At 36.1% G+C, this 26,575-nt stretch overlaps 1 protein-coding gene across 1 annotated transcript in view; it reads right to left on the reverse strand.

Annotated features, from left to right (window-relative positions):
* Nucleotides 1-25,250, reverse strand: part of abca12 (ATP-binding cassette, sub-family A (ABC1), member 12) — a 105,919-nt gene extending 80,669 nt beyond the window's left edge. The window contains exons 1-20 of the mRNA XM_073854620.1: nt 24,976-25,250; nt 24,422-24,503; nt 21,554-21,647; nt 15,921-16,089; nt 13,134-13,261; nt 12,955-13,028; nt 11,130-11,309; nt 10,797-10,990; nt 9,193-9,311; nt 8,569-8,672; nt 8,216-8,347; nt 5,917-6,089; nt 5,590-5,720; nt 5,114-5,244; nt 4,491-4,655; nt 4,182-4,390; nt 3,919-4,049; nt 3,114-3,228; nt 722-2,920; nt 38-460 (exon numbers count right to left, since the gene is read on the reverse strand). Of these exons, the coding sequence (XP_073710721.1) occupies nt 38-460; nt 722-2,920; nt 3,114-3,228; nt 3,919-4,049; nt 4,182-4,390; nt 4,491-4,655; nt 5,114-5,244; nt 5,590-5,720; nt 5,917-6,089; nt 8,216-8,347; nt 8,569-8,672; nt 9,193-9,311; nt 10,797-10,990; nt 11,130-11,309; nt 12,955-13,028; nt 13,134-13,261; nt 15,921-16,089; nt 21,554-21,647; nt 24,422-24,490 (4,940 nt within the window). The 5' untranslated portion in view covers nt 24,491-24,503; nt 24,976-25,250. The remainder of the gene's footprint in view (nt 1-37; nt 461-721; nt 2,921-3,113; nt 3,229-3,918; nt 4,050-4,181; nt 4,391-4,490; nt 4,656-5,113; nt 5,245-5,589; nt 5,721-5,916; nt 6,090-8,215; nt 8,348-8,568; nt 8,673-9,192; nt 9,312-10,796; nt 10,991-11,129; nt 11,310-12,954; nt 13,029-13,133; nt 13,262-15,920; nt 16,090-21,553; nt 21,648-24,421; nt 24,504-24,975) is intronic.
* Between the last annotated feature and the right edge of the window lie 1,325 nt (nt 25,251-26,575).

The following is a 26,575-nucleotide window of genomic DNA, read 5'->3' on the forward strand; positions in this document are numbered from 1 at the left end:
CATGTAAAATGAAATATTACTTATTCTCTACACTCACATTTCATCCCAGTCTTCAGTTGCACCAGGTTGGGAGATGTTATTCAGATAGCTGAAAAAGCTATCAGTGATGGGAACCAACACGTCAGTTGCCTCCACAGGCAAAAGAGCATAAAGTACTTCATCCAACTTCTGGGCATGGTCCAGCGTGAGGTTGGTAGCTTCAGCAAAACTTATATTGGGGTTTACAATCATCTGAAGGAAACCATAATAACAACCAAGAATGTTGTGAACCACATCCAGAGGTAGAGCTACAGTCTCATTAGATATGCTTGTCAGTTGGTTAACAATCCAGTCCTCTGTCATGTTGTCCCCATTTGGGTTCAGAATGAAATCTGTGACGTTAAGCAACATGGAAACGATGGACTGCGCCGTGCTGTTTGACGGCAGTGAATCCTGAAGATCAGTCATCACATTTGGAATTCTAAAAAAAAATTATCATCATGTCTGTCATATAAAGTCAGTACACAGGTGTTTTAATCCAAAGTGACAAATCAAGAGCATCGCATGCTACCTATCATAGAAGAGATAGTAATATCGGTAGCAATGAAATGGCAAGATTTAAGAGTAAATTAGCGAAGTACAGTTGATAGAAGACGGAGAAATGTCAAATTATAAGTCTCTCATGACAAACAAGAGCAAGAGAAAGAGAGATTTAGAGTTACAATATATTTTCTAGACTTACAATTCAGTCCAATTCCCAGGTCCACCACGTTGCAAGAAGGTCGGCAAATAGGCGAAAAGGATGTTTGAGATGGGAACCAGCACCTGATTTGCCTCCACTGGCAAGAGAGCTTGCATTACTCCATTCACTTGATTAATAGTCTCCTGTGTGAGGTTTCCAGTTTGTGCATTTGGGTTCAGGATCAGTTGGAGTGAACCTTGAAAAGCACTAAGTATACCAGGAATTACATCCTGAGGTAGAGGTGCTGTCTCATTAGACATGCTCTCCAAAACCACATTCACAGTACTGGCAATTGCTTTGATGAAGTTTTCACTTTGGAGACCACCCTCCGTGTTAGCTACAAGGATAGCATGGTTTATTGCCTGAGAAACCTTGTCAGCAACAGCAAGGAAAGACTGTTCTTCAGTGGGGAACAGGGGGGCCATGGCTTGGATGAGATGCTCCAGATCAATCCCAGGTGTTGTGATATCAAGAGAGCTTGTGTTCCATTGCAAGATTTTGGCAAGAGCTGTTGTTAGTTGCTGATTAGTGATCCAATCCTTTGTCAAGTTGAGGTAAGTCATGATCTGAGCTTCGATTTCAGTTGGGAAACTAGCATTCACTTGCGAGCCAGTGGAACCGAAGAGTGCCTGATGGATTTGAAGGTTTGTTTTAATCCGTTCCAGCTCACCCTGCAATATGGTCATGACTGTATTGCCAACTTGCATAAGATCTTCACTATCTAGAGGAACCTTCACATGGACTGTCAAGTTTTGGATCTGATTCATTATCATTGTTTGCTTCTCCATTTCTGAACTGATGAGTTCCACATGCATTTTCGTCATTTGAATCAGGGGTTGGAGAATCTCTGCAAACGTGCTGCCGCTGGTGGCGTTTCCGAGTTTGTTTAGGTACCACAATGTGATGTCTTCATACACTTTCTGTGCATACTGTCCCTGAGCCATCAACTGAGAGTTAATGGTTTGATACGGATAGTGTTCGTTGAAAGCGACTTTCAAGAGGTTCTCCAAAATGTCAAGCTCACCAGTAATCATAGTCATGTTGTCCACATGTAGACTCTGAAGATTTTGTCTGATGGTTGATAGGGTTGTTGTCAAAATCTCCTCTGTCATTGCAAGTGGGTCAGTTTCAGGATTTGACAGATTCCTTAATTCACCAGCAGTGATGTTGAGCCAGTCTCCAAGAGTTGTTTGAATTTCCTTTGCCACAGGAAGTGAACCAACAGCAGTCTGAATGAACTGAAGAATACAGTCAGCCTCTCCGTAGAAAGGTGTTCCTTGAGAAGATTGGAGAATGGTTGGATCATTTAGGCACTGTGGGGTTTGACCGATCATATTAATGATGGCCAGAGGATCTAGTACGCTGTTAACTGCTGACCAGTTATAGATGTTGATGACATCAGAGATTTGTTGTAATTCAGAAATAGTGAGATTGGAGAGTTGTAGCGCCTCAGTGATGCTTGTTGAATTGGCATTAGTAGATGCATAAATCAGCTTGAGAAGATGTTGGACCTTACTGACGATTTCCATGGAGGAATTTGGTGGTAGTGACATGCTCCAAGGCAGGATAAGAGATAGCACATCGCCAACAACAGAGAGAGTCATGTTACTATTAACGGTTAAGTTTTCAATATTTGTGTCGTTTGAAAGTTGAGAAACAATGTTAAGAAGCTCAAACACGTTCAAGACATCATTAGAACAGTTATGACCAACGGCTGAGCAGATCTCCAGATCTCCAATCAGAGCATGAGTGTAATTGAGCACCGCTTCTAACTGATCCTGTTGCTGTGGGGGCAGGACAGCTCCGAGTTGGCTCAAAACTTCATTAAGCACTGCAAACCCTCCCTCGTTTTGTAGCATCTGGACGGAGTCGTTTCTCAGGAACTGAAGAATGTTCTGAAGAACTGGATTGAAGGTGGATATGGGGAAACCACCTGACAAGAGGTCTTCTAGCTGTCCCAGTCCAAGAGCTGCCAAGATGTCATTTAACACAGATTGTGAGAGCTGAGTGTCAAACTGCTCGGTGGATTCGATATTGGAGAGAAGTTGAATTTCCTTATGTACTGTATTGATGAGACTCATCATCAGGTCTTGTGGTAAAGTGTAACTGCTGGAATTGCTGGAAAGAACACGTTGCAACAGTGACATGTATGTGTCTTGGTAGACACTTTCCAAGAGAGCCACTGTTCCCTGGATAGGTCTAAAAAACAACAACAAAAGAAAATGTATTTATGTATTTTCAACATACAATTTTATCCAAAGTGACTTTTTTGATACATTTGTATCTGAGACAGGAACATTGTATCAATATAATAACAAGCACATATTCACTATACACATTATATCAATTTGATTATCAGTACAGTAAATGTCCAAGAGTAAATAACGTTTACCTCAGCAGGCCGGCAGGATTGCTTGATACTTCAGAGATCATTGTCTGAATTAATGGCACAAATGTTTCCCAAGTAAACCCGGTCTGACATGTAAGGCCAGATGAACCAAGAATGCCTGCAGGAGTCACATAATACATAAGCCAATTTTCTTTATAACTGGGTATAAAATCTGAGCTCAAAATTTTAACAAAACCTTTAGTGACTACTGGTCAGTCCCTGCAGAAAAAACGTGATTATGCGATTGCATAATTCAACGCACAATCAGCCATGGGGGACGCATTTTTTCAAAGACACCGCACTTTAGCAGCATAAATTGAAGATTTCCATGCGCAAAATATGCGGGGCTTGCATGATTTCATAATTGTTTTTGCTAATTTTCGTAGCAAAAATCACATATATCTTGGAAGAAAGTTGAAAAATGTTGCATTTACTTCACACAAGCGCAGCCATGTCCCCTATTGCCATGGGAACATTATGAAGTGACGTGATTATGTGACGTGAAAATCATTGAAAAGCTGCAAACTGCAAGTGCCTGCAATTTCATTGCATAAAATTGCATAAATATCCCGCATATTCCATCACATAAAAAAAAAAAATGGGCTGCAAGATCAATGATTTTTGCCGGCAACAACACAAAAAACTGTGTTTTTCTGGAAGGACTGACTGGTACAATACATTATGAATAAAAATGAGTAACCATCAGAATCAATTTTCATCATTTAAAAATGAATTAAAGATTTGTCTGAAATGTTTGTAATATAGACCATATGTTTTTTCGGACTGTATTTTGTGTACTAACACTCACAGTTTGGTGATGCTGTGACATTTGGTTGGTAGTTCATAATCCAATAAGCCATGTTAAAGTACGGTTCAATAGATGGCCACTGATGGCTATTCTCCAGCATAGAGCCCACGGTTTTAATTGTGTCCAAACCCCTGGAAATACATTAAGAAACATTATATTAACAATTTTTTTCATATGAAAACTAGTGGCATTCAGTGTTTGTTTAAAGTGATAGTTAAGAAAAGCAACATCCTGGGCATGTGGTCACTGAATAGGTTTCTTACCTGGTGAGAAGAATCTGGGACAAATGAACTGGCATTTGCTCAGGAATCCATGCTGTAATGTTTGTCTGACCGAACTCAGTTACCAGGTATTGTAGGGCAGCGCCATACTTTGAGGATGTTGTGAATATTTGGTGCCACTCTGCCAACATCACGGAGGGTGTGACATTGTATGTTACATTCCCACCTACTATACCGACCAACTGTTGGACCTGTGATTAAATATTTTAAGTATTAAAAATATGAACAATATTAATGAATAATTAATTTCAAGTTCAGGCTATTTCTTCTTAATGCATTACATGGCAATACCTTCTCAGCTACAGGAGAAAAGGATGTCATCAACATTTGCCCAAGACGTGTGTCATTTCCAGAGCAAACCAAAGTGTCCCAAAGGTCGTGGTCTATAGAGATGTATGCTGACATCCATGCCCAGGGAGCATAAAGATCGCTGCAGTTAGTATTGCCTTCGAAAACCTGTACGAAAACATTAGTGCAACAGTGTGAAGAGCTTAAAGTCTGTGTAGAGTCATTTCAGAGAAATGTTTCTTAACACATTATAAATGTATTGCTGAAACACGTTACAAAGACGTTAAAAGTGAATTATGTAGTACTAAATTGTGGAGTTACAACGTTAAACTGTGTTTCCACATCTCTGTGTCTAGGATTTTTTAGGCGGAACTAAGACGGTGGCTCGATGATGCACTGGAGCCACCGAGCGTGGCCGCACCCCTAACACAATCACGAACATCCATTTAGGTTGTAATGGTATTTGAAAGTTGAGAAAACAGGCAGCTTTGCCTTGAGTGGGTGTGGTTTCAGCCCCAACAGGGGACACGCCCCCACCGTTTAAAAGCAGAGAATTCCACCTGTTTTTCCAAGATTTTAATAACGTATTTTATTTATTTAAATTACTCGACTCTCTTTAGACTCACCTTGACCAGAGTTTGCTCAATGGAGTCCATGACATGACCAGCCCAGGCATTAGCAAATGTCTCATTCTGAGCAAGGGAAAGGAAAAGCTCCTGGACACGGTTGGCGTCGCTCAGGACCAGTTTAATGAATGCTGTATGAGGAATAAACAGTGCAAATGGTCATATCGCAAAGCAGCAACATTACTTATTCAAATGCATTTTAGCAGCGTGACAGTAGTTGTTATTAGACTGTTTTCGTTGTTGTTGATACCAACCTAAATCATTCATTTGAATAAAAAAAGGAAATAATTATGTAAATGACATAAGATACATAATACATTTTGTTAGTAACTGCATTTCGAAACAGCGTGACTGTAGACTAACCAAAACACTTTACAGTTGGTTGGTGAGCAACAGATTCAAAGTATGTTTCCCAATACCAATCTAGTTCCTTAATTACTTATGCAAAGTAAAACTATACACGTGCTTGTACATACGTAGCTGCACTTCCATTGCAACACTTGCAATCTGCATGGATGAATGGCCACTCATCAGGAAAGTCTGAATGTACTCCCATCCAGGTATTCCACTTAATAGATCGAATGCTGTATTGCCGATCCCTAGAAATCTGTAGTGGAAAAATCAGTGATGAAATTTTAAAGTGTTGTATATAATAAAGTGTATTTTTTATGATGACACAAACAAAACTATGCTAAATGACAATGACAAACTAGACTACAATAAACTTATTGGAGTTATGGGTGTGTTACTGTTTGCCATTTGATGTAAAATGTAACCAAACCAAATACTTAGGGTGGACATACATTTGTTCCACCAGGGTCCTTGGTTCTGCGTCACTGGTGCTGCGTGAGGGCCTGCTGCTTTCGGAAACACCACCAGAGCTTGCTGGAGAAACAAGGCCCAGGAAGCTGCTTACTAACTCTTTAACAAAAGCCACGTCTGCTGAAGAAGAGCCCTGACTCCAGGCCGACAGCATCTATTGGTTTTGGAGAATTGGAGATTGTGGTCATTATCATCATGCTTAGTTTTAATTGAATCTCAGGTTTAAATTAAAAATATTACTTCAGTATTTTTAAGAATGTGGTTAAGCATGAGATTTTATACAAAATACGCATGTTTCATTACTTATTCAGCTGCATTTTAGTAGCGTGACAGTAGTTGTTATTAGACTGTTTTCGTTGTTGTTGATACCAACCTAAATCATTCATTTGAATAAAAAAAAGGAAATGCTTCTGTGCCTGAAAAATACGTCTATTATTATGTAAATTACATAGGATAAATAATATGTTTTGTTAGTAACTGCATTTCGAAACAATGTGACTGTAAACTAACCAGAACATTTTACAGTTGGTTGGTGAGCAACACATTCAAAGTATGTTTCTCCATACCATTTTAGTTCCTTAAAGGAATATTCAATTTTCTTAAAAGAAAAATCCAGATAATTTATTCACCACCATGTCATCCAAAATGTTGATGTCTTTCTTTGTTCAGTCGAGAAGAAAGTATGTTTTTTGAGGAAAACATTGCAGGATTTTTCTCATTTTAATGAACTTTAATAGACACCAACAATTAACACTTAACTCAACACGTAACAATTTTTTTCAACGGAGTTTAAAGGGCTATAAACAATCCCAAACGAGGCATAAGGGTCTTATCTAGCAAAACAATTGTCATTTTTGACAAGAAAAATAACAAATATACACTTTTAAAGCACAACTTCTCGTCTAGATCCGGTCCAGCGCGGTCTAACGTAAATGCGTAGTGACGTAGGGAGGTCACGTGTTACATATTAATTTGCGGACCATTGTAAACAATAAACTGACACAAAGACATAAATTTGTATCAGTTGACATACAACAACGTAGGAACGGTCCTCTTTCAACACACTAGTAAACACTGGAGCGGAGTTTCGCGTTCGTCTTCTGTGACCTCTTGACGTCATGACGTATTGCGTGGGGTCATGCTGGCGCATCACGACCGGATCTCGACAAGAAGTTGTGCTTTAAAAGTGTATATTTGTTATTTTTCTTGTCAAAAATGACAATCGTTATGCCTCGTTTGGAATCGTTTATAGTCCTTTGAAACTCCGTTGAAAAAAACTGTTACATGTTGAGTTAAGTGTTAATTGTTGGTGTCTATTAAAGTCGATTAAAATGAGTAAAAATCCTGCAATGTTTTCCTCAAAAAACATAATTTCTTCGCGACTGAACAAAGAAAGACATTATCTGGATTTTTCTTTTAAGAAAATGGAATATTCCTTTAATTATTTATGCAAAGTATAACTATACACGTGCTGGTACTTGCAATCTGCATGGATGAATAGTCACTCATCAGGAAAGTCTGAATGTACTCCCATCCAGGTATTCCACATAATAGATCGAATGCAGTATTGCCGATCCCGAGGATTAATTTTACCGTCTAGGTTAACTATAGAGCCGATATAGTCCGGCTCTGAGTTTTAGCCTAGACGTCTAGGCTGTGTTTGTACGTCTTTCAAACCCAAAACTGCTTGGTGGGTTCTTATGTGGACTGGCAGCATGACTTTTAAATAAAAATTGATTAGTGTGACAGACACTGCTGAATTAAATAAAGTACCGGTACCTATTTTTTATAAGGAATGCATTTTTTGTTACATTATCACTTCAACTGGAAAAATATGCCAGTTCATAATTTTGGTTTACTTTTTAAAATTTGGTAGCACTTCGGCTCCCGCGGCCTCCTGGCATAAAAAAGTATCCATCCAATGCATACTGAGAAATCACATACTGATTTTCGCATACTACATGTTATGGAACTATGCGATTTCAGCTGAAAATCCCCTGTTTGCCATTGGCCAACAAAGAGAAAAGCACCCTTGCAGTGTGACCGCAGTCACTAACAAAAATTTAATATTGAGTAACTTCGTTTTGTAGCACACAATACTGCCAGTTATTATGTCTTTAAGTGCTTAGTTAACAAAAGTAGTTTACGACGAGGTCAAATCAACTAAATCAACACTGAGACGTTAATAAATATCAGTACTTTTTTAAATTCCTGCATGAGACAGATTAGATAAACCTATGTCCGTGTAGTAGTAGATATATGTATATCTGAGGAATGTACCTGCTGAGCAACCATCCCCTTATTTATCCTCTGAAATATCTGGCCCGCTTCCCAACTCCAACTGTAAGAGGAAGTGACGTCATCGTCGCTCAAAAACGTACGAAAGTCATTTTCGTTGAACAGCACAGTAACCTGAAAAGATCAAAATGTGTGTTGTTGACAAAATGTTAAACTGTATGGGTCTGTTCCTATACATAGTGAGTTGCCTACGGTGCACACAGTACTCAAGTCTACGAGTGTGCATGACAAACAGACTAAAACCAGTAAATGGGTTCATGTTCAGGTTATGCATGTTAAAAATGGAGCAAAATGTAAAGAAATTTTAAGAAAACATGACCACGTGAAAGACATACCTTATCCAGAGGAATCTGGATTTTACTGATAAGGTTTGTTATCTCTGTGTTGTTTGAAGCAATGCTGTCCAGTGTCACAATATCACTCATTTTGATGTATTCATCTAAATACAAAAGAGAGAGTACAATGAGCTTCCTACTGTATAACTGGCACATACGAGTTCACCTTTAACTGAAGCACTAAACCACACCTCAATGTTATTTATAAAAATTATTATTAGAATAAGAATACTTCTGCTTTCTTCTATAGTGAAGAGTTGCATTTGTGGTTTGTTATCAGTATTTGTGTCCCTTGGGGGATCGAAACAATGACATTTACAATTTATTTTTGACTGACTGGATGGATAATCATGGTTCGCCATGAGAAGTAAAAAGTACCTGGGCTCACAAATTCCCTAAAACAAGTACTGCCTCGACATACTACATGCTTCCTGGCAGCAGTCTGAGATGGCTGATCAGCAAAAAAACAGGTTTGAGTGCCAGTAAGTTCCAATAAAAATATTTGTCAGAGCAATACAATTTAATAGGCATTGTCTTTTGGTGATGCATCAAACTATTGAGGAAATGATAGTGCTTTAAATATCACTGCAAACGTCATACATGTCAAGCAGGTCTTAAACGTACCTCTTCCTTGCCAAGAACTGGTGTAGTTGAAAATGCCAATGCCTTTCTCAAGGACTGGGTTCATGAAGGAGGTAGAAACATTTGCCTGGGGCAAAATCATCTCAACAAAACTCAAGACTCTATAATAAGGAGAAAATGCCAAAATTATATGCAAATAGAAATAGAAACTGACATTATTTGTAACAAGTCAACATATAAAAATGGGTGACTTAATGTGTTTTAGTAACATGCAATAAAACCGGGCAAACCAAGCCTGATCTCACGAGAATTTGTACATATTTTACGAGTTGGCTAATTCGTATGAAGTAAATCATGCAAAAACATATGATTCTCATGCAAAAAACAACACCTAACCCCACACCTAACCCCAACCTCACAGTGGTCAAGGCAAATTGTACAAAAACTTACAAATGTGGTCGTATGAATTAATACGAATTAGCCAACTCGTAAAATATGTACGAATTCTCTTGAGATAGCGTTGGAAAACCACTTACATACTAATCTAACTAAATATGTAGTTTTAAAAGGGTACTTATTATGCCAATTTTTACTAGATTAAATATAAGTCTCAGGTGTGCCCAGAATGTGTCTGTCAACTATTATTTAATATAGCATGTCTAAAATGGCCCTATTTGGGTGGGAGAAAAAAACACAATGTTTTTGTGCGTGTACCTTTAAATGCAAATGAGGTACTGCTCCGCACTCCCTTACCATAACTGTTGGTTTACACCAAACGCGAAGCGTGCAATTGCATTGCTCGCTCTAGATTACTCGTGGGATTTAACTTCGTGTCATGCGAATTTTTCGCTCGAGTTGAATATTTTCAACTTGGGTGAAGACGTGTTTGAGGCAAATAGCGTGTGTTTTCACGGCAAACAAGCCACCCATATCGAGGGCGCGTCTGATCGCGTCTTTGCATTGACTTTGTATGTAACCTACTCGCGCAAATCGTTGAACTCGCATCTGGTGTAAACCCACAGTAAGAGACAATGAGCGCTTTAAGTTAAAATAAATTTGATTCCTGTAAACACAGGTTGAGACAATAGTATATCACTATTGCGATCACACTCGCTAAAGGCGGAAACTATGGTAATGCAGGACTGTCAGTCACTGACAGTGGGTGGGGATTTATCAGTGTGACATCACATTGACAAGAGAATAAAACAGCATGTTTAATGAGACTGCTTTGGTTCAACAAGGATAAAAAAATTAGTGGGTGGATTTTTTTCATTGTATGGTGGTTGTGTTCATACACTGTCGACACACATTCATGTCAAAAAATTGATTTTGCATAATGGGTTTCCTTTAAGAATTCCAAACACCAAACTCCACCCAAAAAACAAGATCACATCTAACTTTGGCTTTGTAAGAAAAATCAAGAAAAATCTTGATATTTGATGGCTCATTCAGTTGTTTTTAAAAGATAAACATCTACATTTGATTTCTGAATTTTGATATTTTTCTAACATATCACATAAAATTCTAATCATTGGCAACTCATGTAGCTACACCGAACATTAACTACACTGTCAACAAACAGATATGACCTTATAAGTCATGTGCAATGTGAACAGAGATCTAAAACTGATTTCCTTGATACACACTTTTTCAGATTTTCCAATTCCTCTCCTGCGGTTGTTAGCTTCTCTTGATCCGTGGGCTTTAGGAAGACATCAGGCAAGCCCAGCAAGAAGTCCCACACTGAGTTTTCCGTCTGAAGCGTATCTACCACCACCACCGTCTCCCCAACCGTATGCAACACTTCTGCCGGGTTATTTAGCAACATGTCTATCAGCACCTGGTTCCAAACAGATTTACAGACAAAGATAAAAGCCATGACGTATTAGGATGTTAGCATTTAAAGACTAATGAAATCCATGGACATAATATGATTTATGAATTGAATTGTGAATTATGAGTGGGCTGTCTGAACCCACCTGGTTCATGGTAAGCAAAGTCGCTTCAAGAACAGTGTCGTTGGACTGGCAGAAGTTCATAAGACTGTTTGTGAATAAATCTGCCTGGGAACTGTTTAATAGGTTAACGGAAGTCAAGGAGAAGCTGCAGATGGATTTTTTCAAAACGCTCACTGACTCCCAAATAGCTTCCATTTCCTCCTATTGAACCAAAAAAACAGAAGTGAGCTATTGGCTATATTTCTGGGGGATAAAAGATATGGTATTGCATATACAAATATACTTAACTATACCAAAACTTAAACTGTATTCATTTTTAACAGGATATTGCATAAAATGTATTGCAACAAGTAATTCAGCTTCAGTTTGAAGTAATGAAACACAAACACTGAGTATGCATTGCAAGAGCAAACTCACACCAAATGTTAAAGTGTGAAAATAATTAAATATTTCAAATATTTCTATTAAAACCTTTTCCTGCTTAATAGTTAAAGTGTGAAATCTACAGAGCCCCTAAGGAGACATGGAGCAAAAAATTGCGAGCTCACGTGAAACTTTCGCGTGCGCACGCGAAAGTTTCACATGTGCACACGAAAGTTTCACGTGAGCACGCAAATTTTTGCTCCATGTCTCCTTAGGGGCTCCGTAGATTTCACACTTTAACTATATAAAACTTTGAAACTACAGCGTTTAGTTTTGCATGCTCACGGGAAACTTTCATGTGTGCGCGCGTGAAAGTTTCAAGTGAGCACATGAAACTAAACTTTTTAATTTTTTACTCCAATGTCACCTTTGGGGCTCGGTAGAAATCAAACAATTGCCAATTCGGTAAATACTGTATTCACAAAATATTATATATATATGTATCATGTATTAAGCCTGGATACACGATTTTTGGCTTTGGCTGTCCCAGACAAAAGATTGCCATCGTGAAACAATCATCACGATTTCTGTGATCTTGGCTCTTAATCGGTGGTCCTATGTCGTACAGAGAGGTTCAAAGATTATCGTTTTCCCGGTCTTGCGTCCAAGTGTAGCTTACGATACTTTTCTGACGGTGTCGGAAATCCAGCATGATCAACGCACATTGTGTTTCCTGCTATGACCTGTGTACCAGTATTTTTTTTCCACTAGCGCATGCTAGGCGCTAACGTGTAACGCAGCCGTCGAAGCCTCCGATTCAATAGGTGTCATCATCCAGTACAGTCTACATGCTTGTCGTACCCAAGTTTAAACGATCCATATCGCACAATGTTTATAAGCAGTGTTGGGGGTAACGCATTACAATTAATGTGCATTACGTAATAATATTACTTTTCTGAAGTAACGAGTAAAGTAACGCATTACTTTTTAAATGTACACATTAATATTTGAGTTACTTTTTTGAAAAAGTAATGCAAGTAACTTTTTTAGATTAATTAATTTGATTTAAAAAAAATTATGTACTAAATTAAACTGAACGTAGTCACATTATGCACTCTATGCGTAGGAACAGTTTGAGTCAGAAACTGAGATGGCAGGCCAAAGCTTGAGATTTTTGTGATGAAATACGCAATTTCTGAATGCAGAACTTTTCAGTCATAAAAAACACCTGCAAGGCCTAAAAGAGATAACGCAAAGTAACACAAAAGTAACTAAAAAGTAACGACCTGTGAAAATTACACAATTAGTTACTTTTTTTGGACGTAACTTAATATTGTAATCCATTACTTTTAAAAGTAACTTTACCCAACACTGGTTATAAGGTAATGATCTTATAGGAGTGCAAAAATCCTGTAGTGTATCCCGGGCTTTAGACTTGTAGATAGTGTTATACAATTAGAATTGTTATATAGTGTTGGATAACCTGATTAAGCTGTGCAGTGTTGTTTAAAGCTTCCATGATTGAGGTTACATTGGGATTTGTTTCAAGGCTGGAATCTGGAATCAAAACACTTGTCAGTTTTAATGTTTACGTTTTATTATTAATACTTTAAAAGAAAATACTATTTTATAAAAGATATAGATTTAAGACAGAGCACATACTGAGTACTCGGTCCCATATTTCTAGGAGTTCTGGATGATCTGATGTATCCCTTTTAAGTATTGAATGAACCAGGCCACCCTTCTGGAGATGGGCCAGTGAAGGTAGACCTTCAAGTAGTGATGGTAAACTACAAAACACAAATGGTCATTAATCATATACAACAACAAATGGAAGAACATCTCAATAAAGGATTAGACTACTAAAAAAAGACAATCGGTCATCGTGTACACACCCTGACGTTGTACAAAACCTGTATGCTGGTCTTTCACGGAACACAAAAGGAGACATTTTTTAGACAATGTTGATGCTGCTCTTATCATACAACATCAGTCACCAGGGCTGCCCGGGTTACAAAAGGGCAAAACCCCCGTGTAATGAGCAGGCAATATTGAGACTTAGATGTTTCATCTATAAATTCCTTAGGACAATGTTAAGATCTCATATAAAAGTCCCGAGACACAAATAACGTCACTCATTTTGAGATAAAAACCTTGATATCTTTATCAATATTGACTAAATAAGGCCATTTTAAGGTGAAATTAATGGTTAAAATCAAACTTTGATGCTATCAAACACTTAGATTATGAGATTTTAGCCTAAAGTTTACAGGCAGGGTCACATCCGTCACTGTTTTAGGGAAAAAATGAGATATTGACAGATTTTCACCTAGGATTTAAATTTCATGGTTAATTTTGGTATATTGCTCACACAAACACATGGTATTCAGCATACAGGTTTAAAAAGGCAGGGTAAATTTAAATAGTATGTTATATAAATGCCAGTGTTTTTATACACACCCACACAAAAGAAAAATCACGTTAGACAGATTACTGTAAATCACATGAGCATTAAGAAATGCGTCACCCAGTGAAAGATTGAGCTTTTTTAACAATGATAAGCACTGGGTGAAAGATGACACAAACAAGTTTCGTGAATTTAAACCCTTCTTGTTCTCAGCTGGTTTTTTAAAAACACAAAGAGGTGGCCTGAATTAAGTATGCATACTTCTTTTTAAAGCAACACTAAAGAACTCTGGCTCTTTGCTCCCCCTACAGGTTGGAAGCGTAATTGTTCATTACCACTGTCGTAAATACTGCAGCATAGCTGGCTCTGATTGGACTGTAGGTCTGCCGTAAAGCAAGTTTTTGTAGTTTTCACTCGAACTACAGGACCGCTACCCGACGGTTGGAAACTTCTTTAGTGCGGTTTTGGCCGATAGAGGGCTGCAAAGCGAATGTGAAAGTGCAGTTCACCCTGTTTTGTGTGGATGAACCACTGAAACGTTTTTGGAAACGTTATTTTAAGGTAAAAAAAACTCTTTGGTGTTGCTTTAACAAAAAGTTCAAATTTGTTTGTTTGAAATTTGAAGTCATATGATCTGCAGAAGCTGTGACGTGATTGGACCGACTACAAATTAGACATTTAGATGCATGCACTATTTCAAGACCTTTTTTTAAATTGCACCCAAACACAACTTGGATCAAAAATCTGAGGGATTATGTATGTGTAAAAATGAGACATTTCGCTATAAAAATGGTCCAAATGACTACAAAGGTTTTGACTGTTGACTTTACAGGACATTAAACACGCAGCAAAAAAAGTTCTGCCAATGAACAAATAATGTTGTAGTTCATGAAACACCCATAAATTATGGATGGCCAACCAACCAAAGAAATTCATTTTTTGTTATGTGAATAGTGACTAACTAAGGCAAAGGAGACAGCAATGTCATAGGAGACATTTTGCCATGCATGAGCACAACAATCGTCTCGACAGCAATGCATCAACACACAGGTGTGGCCTTTTTGTTGCAAGTTTCCATAGGCTTTTAAGAACTATCAATAGCTCACTGTTTAAAACTGGGACAAACTGTCAGAAAAAATGGTCAAAAATATGTACCCTGTCCCCAACTATCACTAGGGCTGTACCCTTTGAAAAATACAGCTTTGCACTTCAAAAGGGTTCATATTACTACCTCAGTGGTACATATTGGTAAAAAAAGGGTGCATAATATTAGTTCATCAAAGATAGTTGTTAGTGTCTCAAAGATATCTATTGATACCAAATATATATACATATGTACCTAATGGCAGGGCTCAACATAAAGGACTGCCCGGTGGCCCGGGGCAAGCGTGAGAGGCGTTCGGGCCAGTAAAAAGTATTGTCACTTGCCCGATCGGGCCAGTGCATCACCCTCAGTCACTAAAATATATTTTCACCAATATATATTGTTAAACATCTTGGAAGCAGACATTTACTTGGGTAAAACACGATGAAAGAAACCATGCAATATTTTGCTGTCAATTTACAGGTAAATCAGAAAAGTTGAGAACTTTTTGGGTTGGAACATGTCTGTTGTATATGTATACAATTATATTTGACTTTTAAATTATTAATAAGTTTTTTTTTTTTTTTTTTTTTATTTATTTATTTATTATTGAGGCCAGTGAAAATGTTGACAGGGCAAGTGAAAACTTGAACCACTGGCCCGACCGGGCCAGTATAAAAAATGATTTGCGTTGAGCCCTGTATAGTACATATTAGGACCTTTTTAAAGGGTACTGCCCCAGTGACAGCTATGGTGCATATTTTGACAATTTTTTCGAACAGTGTATTTGATCAAAAAAGTTTGATTACTGTACACAATAGACTTAACTTATTTGAGCTGATTCAGGAAATCAAAACAATGAGTGATCTTCTAAGAACACTTATGGTGCTACATGAAACAACTTTCTGGGCAGGACAGGAAAGGTTTGTTTTTAAAAATATAAAAGGTCATGGTTCACCTGTAAGATTCGGTATCCCTGCGCCGGCGATTGCCTCTGTGCCAGTAAGTTCTAGACTGTCCTTCTGTCAGGTAGGATTTGTTGGTGCAGGAACTGTCTGTGTTACACATAAGCGTCTGCAGGAAAGGGAAAAACCCGGTGCTTGGAAGGTTTCGTGGGGCCACATAACCTAAAAGAAGCATAGAGAAGGTTTAGGAAACTTAAAGATGGTTTGAAATGTTATCTCTTTAGTGTTGACATACATTAGTTTTTCCAGGGGAGGAATTTATACAATATTGTTTTCCTTCTGGCATAATTTAGTTCTGGTGTATGACTTTTAATAGCATGTATGTTTGATTTTATGAGTTAAGCCCACACAATACATTTAGCCATTGGGTAGAGTAATGTACCGACTGAGAGTGACCACTTAAAAGGTTTCATTCTATTATTTGACAGTTATGCAATGTTTGTCCAACAAATAGTCTTTAAAGAATAAAAACCCTATACAACACCTGACCTGCTTGGGGTGTGGCAAGTGTACCAAAATGATTTACAGAGCAAACATTTTTCGCATGAGGAATTATTCAAAAGACTAGTTGCTTTGATTAGTTATCAATAAAGTAATATTTATTAAAAGATGTGGATTATCAAATACTTAATGTTTGATGTTTAATCTTTGAAAATTTTTCATGATGTAAAAAATCATTCAGTCTGTAGGTGCATGCTTAAATGTTTGAAAATATTTTCAGAGACAAATATTATTAATTTCTTTTACTAAAAAACTAAAGCTAAATTTATTTATTTTTAATTACATGACTGAATAATGAAGAAGCCAATAAAAGCACAAGATGGATAAAAGCACCCCACACTCTTAGAAATAAAGGTACAAAAGTTGTCACTGGGACAGTACCCTTTCAAAAAGGTACACATTTTTACCCAAATAGTGCATATTAGTACTTCAAAAGTACAAATTGGCAGTTCAAACATACAGTACATATTTGTACCTAAATGGTACATATTAGGACCTTTTTAAAGGGTACTGCCCCAGTGACAGCTTTGTACCTTTATTTCTTACAGTGCAGGGTGAAACCTGGGAAGAAGATGAGTTATAAAATGCAATGAATACATTTTAACAAATACTAGGCAAAGTATGACTATTTGAAAATGCTAAAATACAACATAGATTCTTCTGAATTTTCTTTTCAAGTTATGTATGTGTTATTCTATAATTTACTGTTAGATTTAAATATTTAAATATTAATAAAAAATGAGTACGTTTTAGTAAGGTATGTTTGTAAAAAGATCTAGTCCTGGCTTAATCTAAACCTATCCGGGAAACCACTCTATATCTAGGATTCCTAATTGTGACTTTTTCCAAAAAACTAAACTGTAAACTAAACTAAAAATGCTGCTTTACAGGATGTCAAAAAGCTATATCCAATACTATTGACATTCAAAGTATTTACTGTTGTGAAATTGATGTAATTTCACAACAACGTGACTTAACCTAGTCACATAAACCAACAGCATTACTCAAACTCATGTGCAGGTTTTGTTTTAGGTTACCAGTGCACATTACTGTAGAATCGAGTCTCAGTTTGTCTATGTGTCCATATAATCTTAGTTTCAAATAACAAGTCCTCGGACCGTCCACAGACCATCTGATAACACTTTCCTGATCAAGTAACCGCTAATATGAGCAATTTAAGGTTTTGTGTTTTCAGGTACAGTATTGATGTACAATCAAATCTTTAAAGTATAAACATAGAATCATTACTACATCCCTACTGTTATATTTCCAACCTGATCTCACAAATTTCCGTGGTATAGTCACAGAATATTTTGCTTATTTGTCATTGTCACGGATCTCCGCATTTTTCCATGTCGGTATCACACACTTTTTTTTCCGTGTCAGTTTCACAAATTGGTTACTCAATTGTTTTTCCTATTTCTAAACTAGTTTCGCTTTGGTTTGGGGTTAGATTTGGAGTTAGGATGTCATTTTAACTATTGGTTTATAAAAAAAAATCCACATTTTTAAAGGGGCAATAAGTAGGATTTACCCCATCTAGTGGTGGAATTGTATTTTGCATTCAAACGAACAGTGCTTTCTAGCGCCTCCCCTTTCCAAATGCGTGTTGCAACTACGGTAGCCGTTATGTAATCGCTGATCTCCTTGTCTGTTGAAGCTGGTTCACGTGTTCTGAATGAAAACGCGTTGTGGAAACGCATTGGTAGCCAAGTGCTTTTTGTCTCTCTCTGCTATTATAGTTTATCAATACGCCGGAACGATATGGATGCCTCCTTGGACTTACCCGTTCAATGTAAGTAAAGAGGAGAAATTCTAAGCTTACAAAGAAAAGTCAGATCACTGACATAGTTAATTTAACACATATTTATGAACAAAGACATTGATTTTGATTAATAAAACACTTAAAATCCTACTTACAGTCCCTTTAAGCAACTGTCACGTGACGTTAGGGTTACAATTGGGTTTGGGTTAGGATGTCATTTTATGTAACAGAAAATCGTTCTAACCCCAAACCCAAGAGACAATAGTAAGAAAAACAATTGAGTAACCAATACGTGAAACTGGCACGGAAAAGAAAGTTCGTGGTACGGACACGGAAAAAAGCGGAGATCCGTTACAATAACACGGATAAAATAGCAAAATATTTAAGAGAGAGAGAGAGAGAAATTCACAGCACAATTGAGTTTCAATTGCAACAAACCACCATCATTGTAGTATTTGAATTCCATCAGCTCATTTGCATTTTAAAGGACACACCCAAAACGCCACATTTTTGCTAACTTATAACATTTTACCATGTTATAATAAATTATCTACATGGTATTTTGAGCTATAAATTCATATGTCTACTCTGGGGACACCAAAGATTTATTTGACATCTTGAAAAAGTCTTCTGACACTTCTCCTTTAATGTAGGGATGCACTGATAGAATATTTTTGGGCCGATACCGATTTAAACAGACAACTTCTGGCCGATACCGATGCCGATACCGATATTAAACACTACTAATACAATACTATACAGTTGGTCTATTAGCTAGTTTATTTCTGCATCAAATTATTTTTACTAAAAATGGATTTGATCTAATTAACATTCAACTGACCAACATAATAAGAGAGGCACCAATTAAGCTAAAACAAATATAATAAGACAGCGTAACAACCTTCAAAGGTGGTTTTTGCTATTCAGCATTTATTTTATTAACAACATTAGCTTATTTTTTTACATATAATGGATTTCTTTATGCAGTTAAGTAATAAACAATCGGTATCGGCCTTTCTCGTGCTATTGACGATATGCCGATGGTTTCAAATTCATCAAAAATCGGCCGATAAATATCGGCGGCCGATACATCGGTGCATCACTACTTTAATGTTTACTCATGTCATTGGTTATGACTATGACTTTTCTAAGCTGGTCATGCTCTAAGGATTAAAAAAAGACAGCAGCAAACTGCTTTCCTTATTCACGCAAAACAATATCTTTGCAATTCATCTAGTTTTGAGTTTCACCCCTTGGTGAATGACTCATCCTGGATCACATAAAGGAAAATTTACCGGAAGGGAAATGAAGCATAAAAATAGTTCTCTCTTTAAATGACTGAAGAAATCGAAAAAACAGCAAGCACCTGTTAACATCTGTACATGTCGGCTGTATGTAATACCAAGAAAAAAACATTATCAGCTCAATAAAAAAAAATGTAGTTTGAGGTTAATTATTGATAGATATAAAAATATGCATCGGGGTGCCTGTAAGGCTCATTTTGTGGCATCAGGGAGCTACTTACAAGAAATGCATAACAACATGTTTCTCCGGAGAGAGATGTGAAATAACAGAAACTCCCAAAGGGAGTCAGCTTAACCTGCTAGTCTTTAAAAGGGGAATGATGACATAAAAACAAAGGGACTTTTCTGATTTTATACTAGATTACGACTAGATTTTCTCTAGTAGTATTATTGATTTCACACAATTCAAATTAAAGTAACATATGCCAGTGTTTCAGGAAAATATTTACTTTTCATTAAACTATTCTCTTAACATGTTGTTGTGTCTAGCAATGGCATATGGTGCAAAATAAGCCATTATGAAGAAGACTAGAGCACCATTGTGAATGGTGTCAATTGTTCCCAAGAGATGAAAGCAAGACAGCATCAGTTCTCCACATTATTAAGTCTGCATTACAGGACATCTTTTTTTATTTATTTTCACACAACAAGAAAATTAAAGGAGGGTATGTTTAGTGCAGTATTTAGTGAGTAACCATTAACAGTGTTACTTTACTTGCAACTGAGTATACACGCTTTAAAGGGAAGTTACGGTACACTAAGTGCTGTGACAGTCCCCATGGGATAACCTGAGGATAATTGCAATCCTCGGAGGTACAATGGTGATAATGTGAGATCATGATTGCAGTAACTCCCTACCTTCTGTGTCTCAGACCTTCTTTGAATTGAACCTACATACTTTGATTTATCAGCCTTGAACTAAACATTATCCAGATTAAAAAAAAACTTATTTTTATCATAATTCACTCCCGCTAATAATCCTATCTCTTCCATTTAATAAAATAAAAAGTACAAAAAATTATAAAAAGCCTTGAGTTATAAAACAGTAAGTTAAGTTACAGTAACAAGACCTCTTTGAGGATACTTTCATACTCCTTTTTGTAAATTTGGAGTTTGACAGTCCCGGTCCTTATTTTTTTAAATTATAAAAACCACCTTTTGGTTTACGGAAAAAATGCATGTATGTTTAAAGTAGGCATGGGCCGGTATAAGATTCTGGCGGTATGATAACCTTTAGCAAAAATACCACGGTTTCAGAGTGTGGCGGTATTGCCATTTCAACACTAAAATGTGTTATTTTCAAATGCCAGGTAAAAATAAAGCCTTTAAATTATAATATGCTTTCAAAAAGCATATATTTTCATAATGTATATTAAATGTAAACATCAAATCAATCACATGACTTAATAAACACAGCTCAAACCTTGGAGACGGTATCACATAACATTTTAGTGGATTAGAATACCTCGGTATACCTTCAGACCGGTAACCGGCCCGTGCCTAGTTTAATGCATAACGATTAATCGCGATTAATCTATAGCAGAATAAACATTTTTGTTTACATATTTGTGTGTGAACTGTGTATAATAAATTTGTATAGATAAATGCAGACACATGCATGTATATATTTAAGAAATGTTTACATATGTATATACATTTGTATATTTATGTATCATTTATTTTATATATAAATATAAATACTTAATAAATAAATAAATAAATTCTTGAAATTATACATGCATGTGTGCATATATACATAATTGTTCTACACAGTTCACACACATATGTAATCAATAAAATTTTATTCTGCTATAGATTAATCGCGATTAATCGTTATGCATCCCTAAAATATATTAGGGTTTTCCTTTGAATTATCTATTATTTTAAACATAACCTTGCCACATCATTATCAACATCCTTTATCTTAACAAGCAAAAAACCTGTTGCAATAAGATTAAACATTGTGAGTATGAAAAACAGTCCTCTGAATAAATGCCAAATCTAATTGATTTTCTGGTGTAATTCATATACAGGATGTAAAAGGAAGGTACATAGCATGTGTATTTGAGTTTTGGAGGGAACTGTGAACGGGTGATGGCCAAGATGACGAAGATGACAAGAGGCCAGACGAGGAGAGCAACAGACCAAGCCTGTTAACAGAAACACAGTCCATTACAACCAGTTCAGCTGATCACTTATAAATCAAGTGTATCTCTTACACTATAATGTTTTACTTGGAGTCAGAGACAGTCTGCAAATATTTGGCAGTTAACAGAATTTACATGACTGAAGTCGCCATCTTAGTATGCCCAAATACTACGGTTGTCTGAAATCGACCTCATACTCTCATTTAGTACATGCAAATGTCAACATGTTCATACAGATTTATGCAAATATGAATTCAAAAATACAATGAAGCATAAGAGATATCTGTTGTATTTCAATCAAGTTACATTAATAACCCTAATAATTATGAAGCTAAAATTCCAGATTTATGATCATGTTTTTTCCGGGTTTGTAGTTAACATTGTATACATTACATAGCAATGCTGACATTGTGGGCACGCGCATTAAAATTCTGTGTCAAACTACGTTTCAGCCTGTGTGGTACTGTTACAATGTGTGTCATGCAATATCCACTCCTCGCCCCATAATTATAGTATGTTTTTACTAAATACAACAATAAATACGTCAAGAAAAACCACCAGAAGCGTTTGATATTTTGAACTTCGGCCCTGAGCGGTTTTTAGTTCACAGCAACTGTTTGAAAATTTGTGTCACATTCAACCGGTCAGTGTGCTTCCACTGAACACTAATGAAAGGTAGGTGGACATGAATATATATCTTTTATCTGACAAAATTTTATCGAAATCCATGGTGGAGAATGTTTTTAAATAAATTTGGTAGTCACATTTGTGGTGGTAGATTAGCGAACATGCCGTCAGAACGTCCACTGCAGGCAACGTTCTAAAAATTCAGATTTTTTTATTTCAACTTATTTTCACCGTGTTTTCTTTGAAAGTGTTACTGACACTATGTACTTTAATATGTATCTCATGGTTTCCCTGACATATAATAGTAACAAAGTTACATTAATTACTGAGGACTGTACTGAGGATTCTGTCTAAATTAATAGGCTAGCAACCTTTTTTGTCTTGTATAAGTTATCCCCTAAGCTTTTTTTGTCCTGCCATGAGTTAGTATCCCCTCACCCATAAAACAGTAAATGTTCATGATTTAATTTGAAAGTAACAAAATTCTACATTCCGTTAAAATGTCATGCAAATATCTAATAAAATGAGAAAGTTACAAGCAAAAACATGTGAATAAGCAGCATTTTCAGTCACACACCTTACAATGAAATCCATGTATAACTTTTACCTCTGATTTCTAATATTAAAAATGTAAAAAACCTCGACGGATTTTACAATCCATGTCTCTTTGTAAACAGAATTGTCTGCTCTGTCTAGTCATGTGATAAATTCTGATCTAAGGGGTGTTTGAAAATTTTGTCATCATACCTACATTATAGTACACATATTACACAGTAAAGTTAGCTCAGTATCGTTTTTATACGCTTTAGCTATGAAATATGACCTAAGGTAATCTACTTGTTGTTTATTTAATAAACTATTGTTAAAGACTCTATTGTTATTAATTCTTTGGGAGTTTACCGGAAGTTACGTTTGTTCCACGAAAGCCACTGCATTTGTTTAATGTTGTTATTTCTAAAACCATCTTTGAATGCACTGAGGACTGTAGCCTATTGAGGATTCTGTCTAAATGAATATGCTAGCAACCTTTTTCATAGTGTTTTCAGATTTGGTAGTACTGGCTTCCTGATGACACCCAGTCCATTTTTCCAGAGAAGAATACTAAACATAGTTGCACACATACTAAAAATATATTTGGTGTTAAATTACAGCGTGCCAATTTCTATCACACTTAACTTATCCTTCGTGTTTTGTTGAAAACATTTTAAATGTCTGTAGCCTAAATGTCCATTACTTCACTAATGCTTCACACTATAACGTTAGTGATTGAAACGTTCGAGAAAATGGCGTTTCGCTTGGCGTTCTCACGCTGTTTACTATTCCATTCCACATCCAAAGATTTTTTTGCCCTTGGACAATGATTCTAGTCAAAAAATATCAAACATGTCTGAAATGTAAGCCTTTAGAGAAAATACCGTAGTCTACGATGTTTCAGTCAGGAGTCGCGACCGGACTTTGATGTTAACGGGCGACCAATTGGAATCAAGCACTCAGGATGACGTAACGGAGTTCAAGGGGAAACGGCTAATTTCAGCAAATATTATATTATGTAAATTTTATGGTAATTCCTAAGATTTTATTTGGTGAATTTCATATACATAAATGTAAAAGGAGTAACGCAAACAGTGTTTTAAAGTCTTAATGACGGAATTATCAATGTTTATTTTTTATACTGAAAATAAAATTTATAGAATACATTTTACTGAGGAATTAAAGTTAACTGAAAAGTAATCTCGATTTACTTGTTTGCCTACATTTATTTATTTATTTAGTTTCACTTTTCATTTAATTTTGTAACCCCTGTTATTTTAAAAAAAATATGTTGGTTTCATAATGTTATTCATTAATGTGTTTAGGCTAATTAAAAATAAAAATAAAAAATAGCGAATATTTGCGTGCCTGCGTGAGTTTGCATTTAGACAGTCAGAATAATGCGCAGCTTTGTTTTCGGTAGCTGTTTAAGTCCCCAGGTGAGATATCTGTTCGGATTTCATCAATCGTAAACGTTCTTTTAGCTGAATTGTGGACAAAACATTGGTACTATCATTTGGTAATGTTTTTTGTTGCATATGCAAGATACAGACAAAAAGTCTAAAAGTCTTAGAAATAAGCACAAAGCATTTCACAGTGTTTTCAGATTTGGTACTTACTGGCTGCCTGATGACACCCAGTCCATTTTTCCAGAGAAGAAGCCTTAATTGTTTTAAAAAGGAGGCCATCAGAGGTAAAGTGCTGATTCAGATGACAAAAAACGACAGCAAAGAAATTCAGTAATTTAAACAACTTTAAATGGAAAAAGTTAGTAGGAAATAAACTTAAAAGATGAAGGAAATTATTTTGTAATGGTTATTATAATATATGCTATATAATGATTAAAAGGGAAAAAGTCCTGAACGCACTTTTATTTTTGAAAACAAAGCTCCCCATACACAAATGCAGAATTAATCTAATAATGCAATTCAATAAATTATCAATTTTTAAAGGTGATCCTTTTATTTACACGTTTCTTTGTCTAAAAAGTGATAAAAATTATTTTCTAAGAAACTCTTAATGAAACATCAATACTGAATTGTAATAGCCCACTGCTCGCATTATCTGTAATCGGGATGGTTGATTGTTATCTAAAATAAAATAATAAATCAGTACACGACACAACTCCTTACTTAGTCGGCTTTTTAAAGAATATAAATAAACTTGTATTTACCTTGTGTTGTGTGTGCTAGGTTCAGTTTATTGGGTCCGGAGCGAGTAATATAATGTAGACATTTTGCCAGGTGTTTCCTAGCAAAGACCACTCTCCATGTGATGTCCAAGCAACTGGCGAATAACAAAATAACCAATAACGACAACGTAAATTTTGTAGGCTTTGATATGTTTAATATCTCGAAATAAAAGCAAAGTTTTTTCTGGACGTGTATTCGCTGTCCGTGATATCCAGTAGTTGTGTATTGTCAATTACTTTCAGCGCAGGTGACCTGCTCGTGGGCGTGTTTCACAAACACCTTGCACAACCGGTTTGATTATTTTGAGTGCGTGTGTGGCTTATGACATACCAACCAATAGATGGAATCACTGGAAAATATTACATTTACAGGTATGCAGGCAGATGCTCTTATCCCACACCTACAAAAATAAAAGTTCCTCAACGGTTCTTTGTCAGTATGGTTAAAGAACCTTTAACATCAATAGAACCTTTAGCATGAAGTTAAAACAACTTGGTTTTGCAAGTCAATTCAACCTACTATTTTAAAAGTTAACATAACTAATAAAATCAAGTTAAATTGTTTAACTTATTTTTTAAAGTTAAAGTAACACAAAAATATATGCTGATTTGACAAAAATGATGAGCTTTTTGACATAAAAGGTTAATCTGAGAACCAAAAATGGTTCTTCTATAAGATTTTTGCATGCCAAAATACTTTATGTTTAACTGTATGTGAGTTACAATGCACTACATATCCAACTCATGACATTTACCTTGCTATCATATACCTTTTGAGCTTTTTGTTCCTTTTGTTGGTAACTATTGTTACATAACTTGGTTGGAAAAACTAAACAATATAATATAATATATATGTGTGTTTGTTGGTCTATTGGACCTACAGTATCACTTTTTGCTGTTATCTGTAAAGCAAATTCATGTCATGCTAAGTAAGTTACATGACAAGTACTGTACGTCTGTCACCAAGGTATGAATGTGCCTTTGTTGAAATGTAAGCAAAGCATTTCTAGTAGAATACTTTTTAGCGTATTTTCCGCACACAAAGATTATTCATAAACAGTTGAAGTTCATCTGGACATCAATTCTGATTATTTAAAATCTTGTTTTTTAGTAAACACCTCCCTACAAGTTGTCATATTTTTTTTTATTATTTGGTTTCATTTGTAGGAAAGCTCAGCCAAAATATCTATCTAAAACATTGAATACTTCTCAAACATAACCTCACGTAGAAAGGTTCTCCTTTAATGCAGAACTTTAAAGCAAACTTCCATGTGTGCTTTAGGCAATATTTTCAGTGGAAATAATTTAAAATCACATAAACGAACGCATTGAGCAAGTTTGTCAAGAAACCTCAACAGAACAAAGGCATGTAAAGCATCCCATCCTGCCCTATGTCTGTGCACAAAGCATGGTCACCACCCACAAGCTGAGGTAAAATGATAAGTGTAGCTTTGGGCCGAACAGATTACATTCAGAATAAAACCAGACTCCTGACGATTTAACCTCAGAGAGATTAAAAAGCAACAACAAAGCATACAAAACCTACAGAGTGGTTACTCTACAAAAATTTACCAGGATGTTA

The sequence above is a fragment of the Misgurnus anguillicaudatus genome, chromosome 17, assembly GCF_027580225.2.
Source record: "Misgurnus anguillicaudatus chromosome 17, ASM2758022v2, whole genome shotgun sequence".
Classification (NCBI taxonomy): Eukaryota; Metazoa; Chordata; class Actinopteri; order Cypriniformes; family Cobitidae; genus Misgurnus; species Misgurnus anguillicaudatus.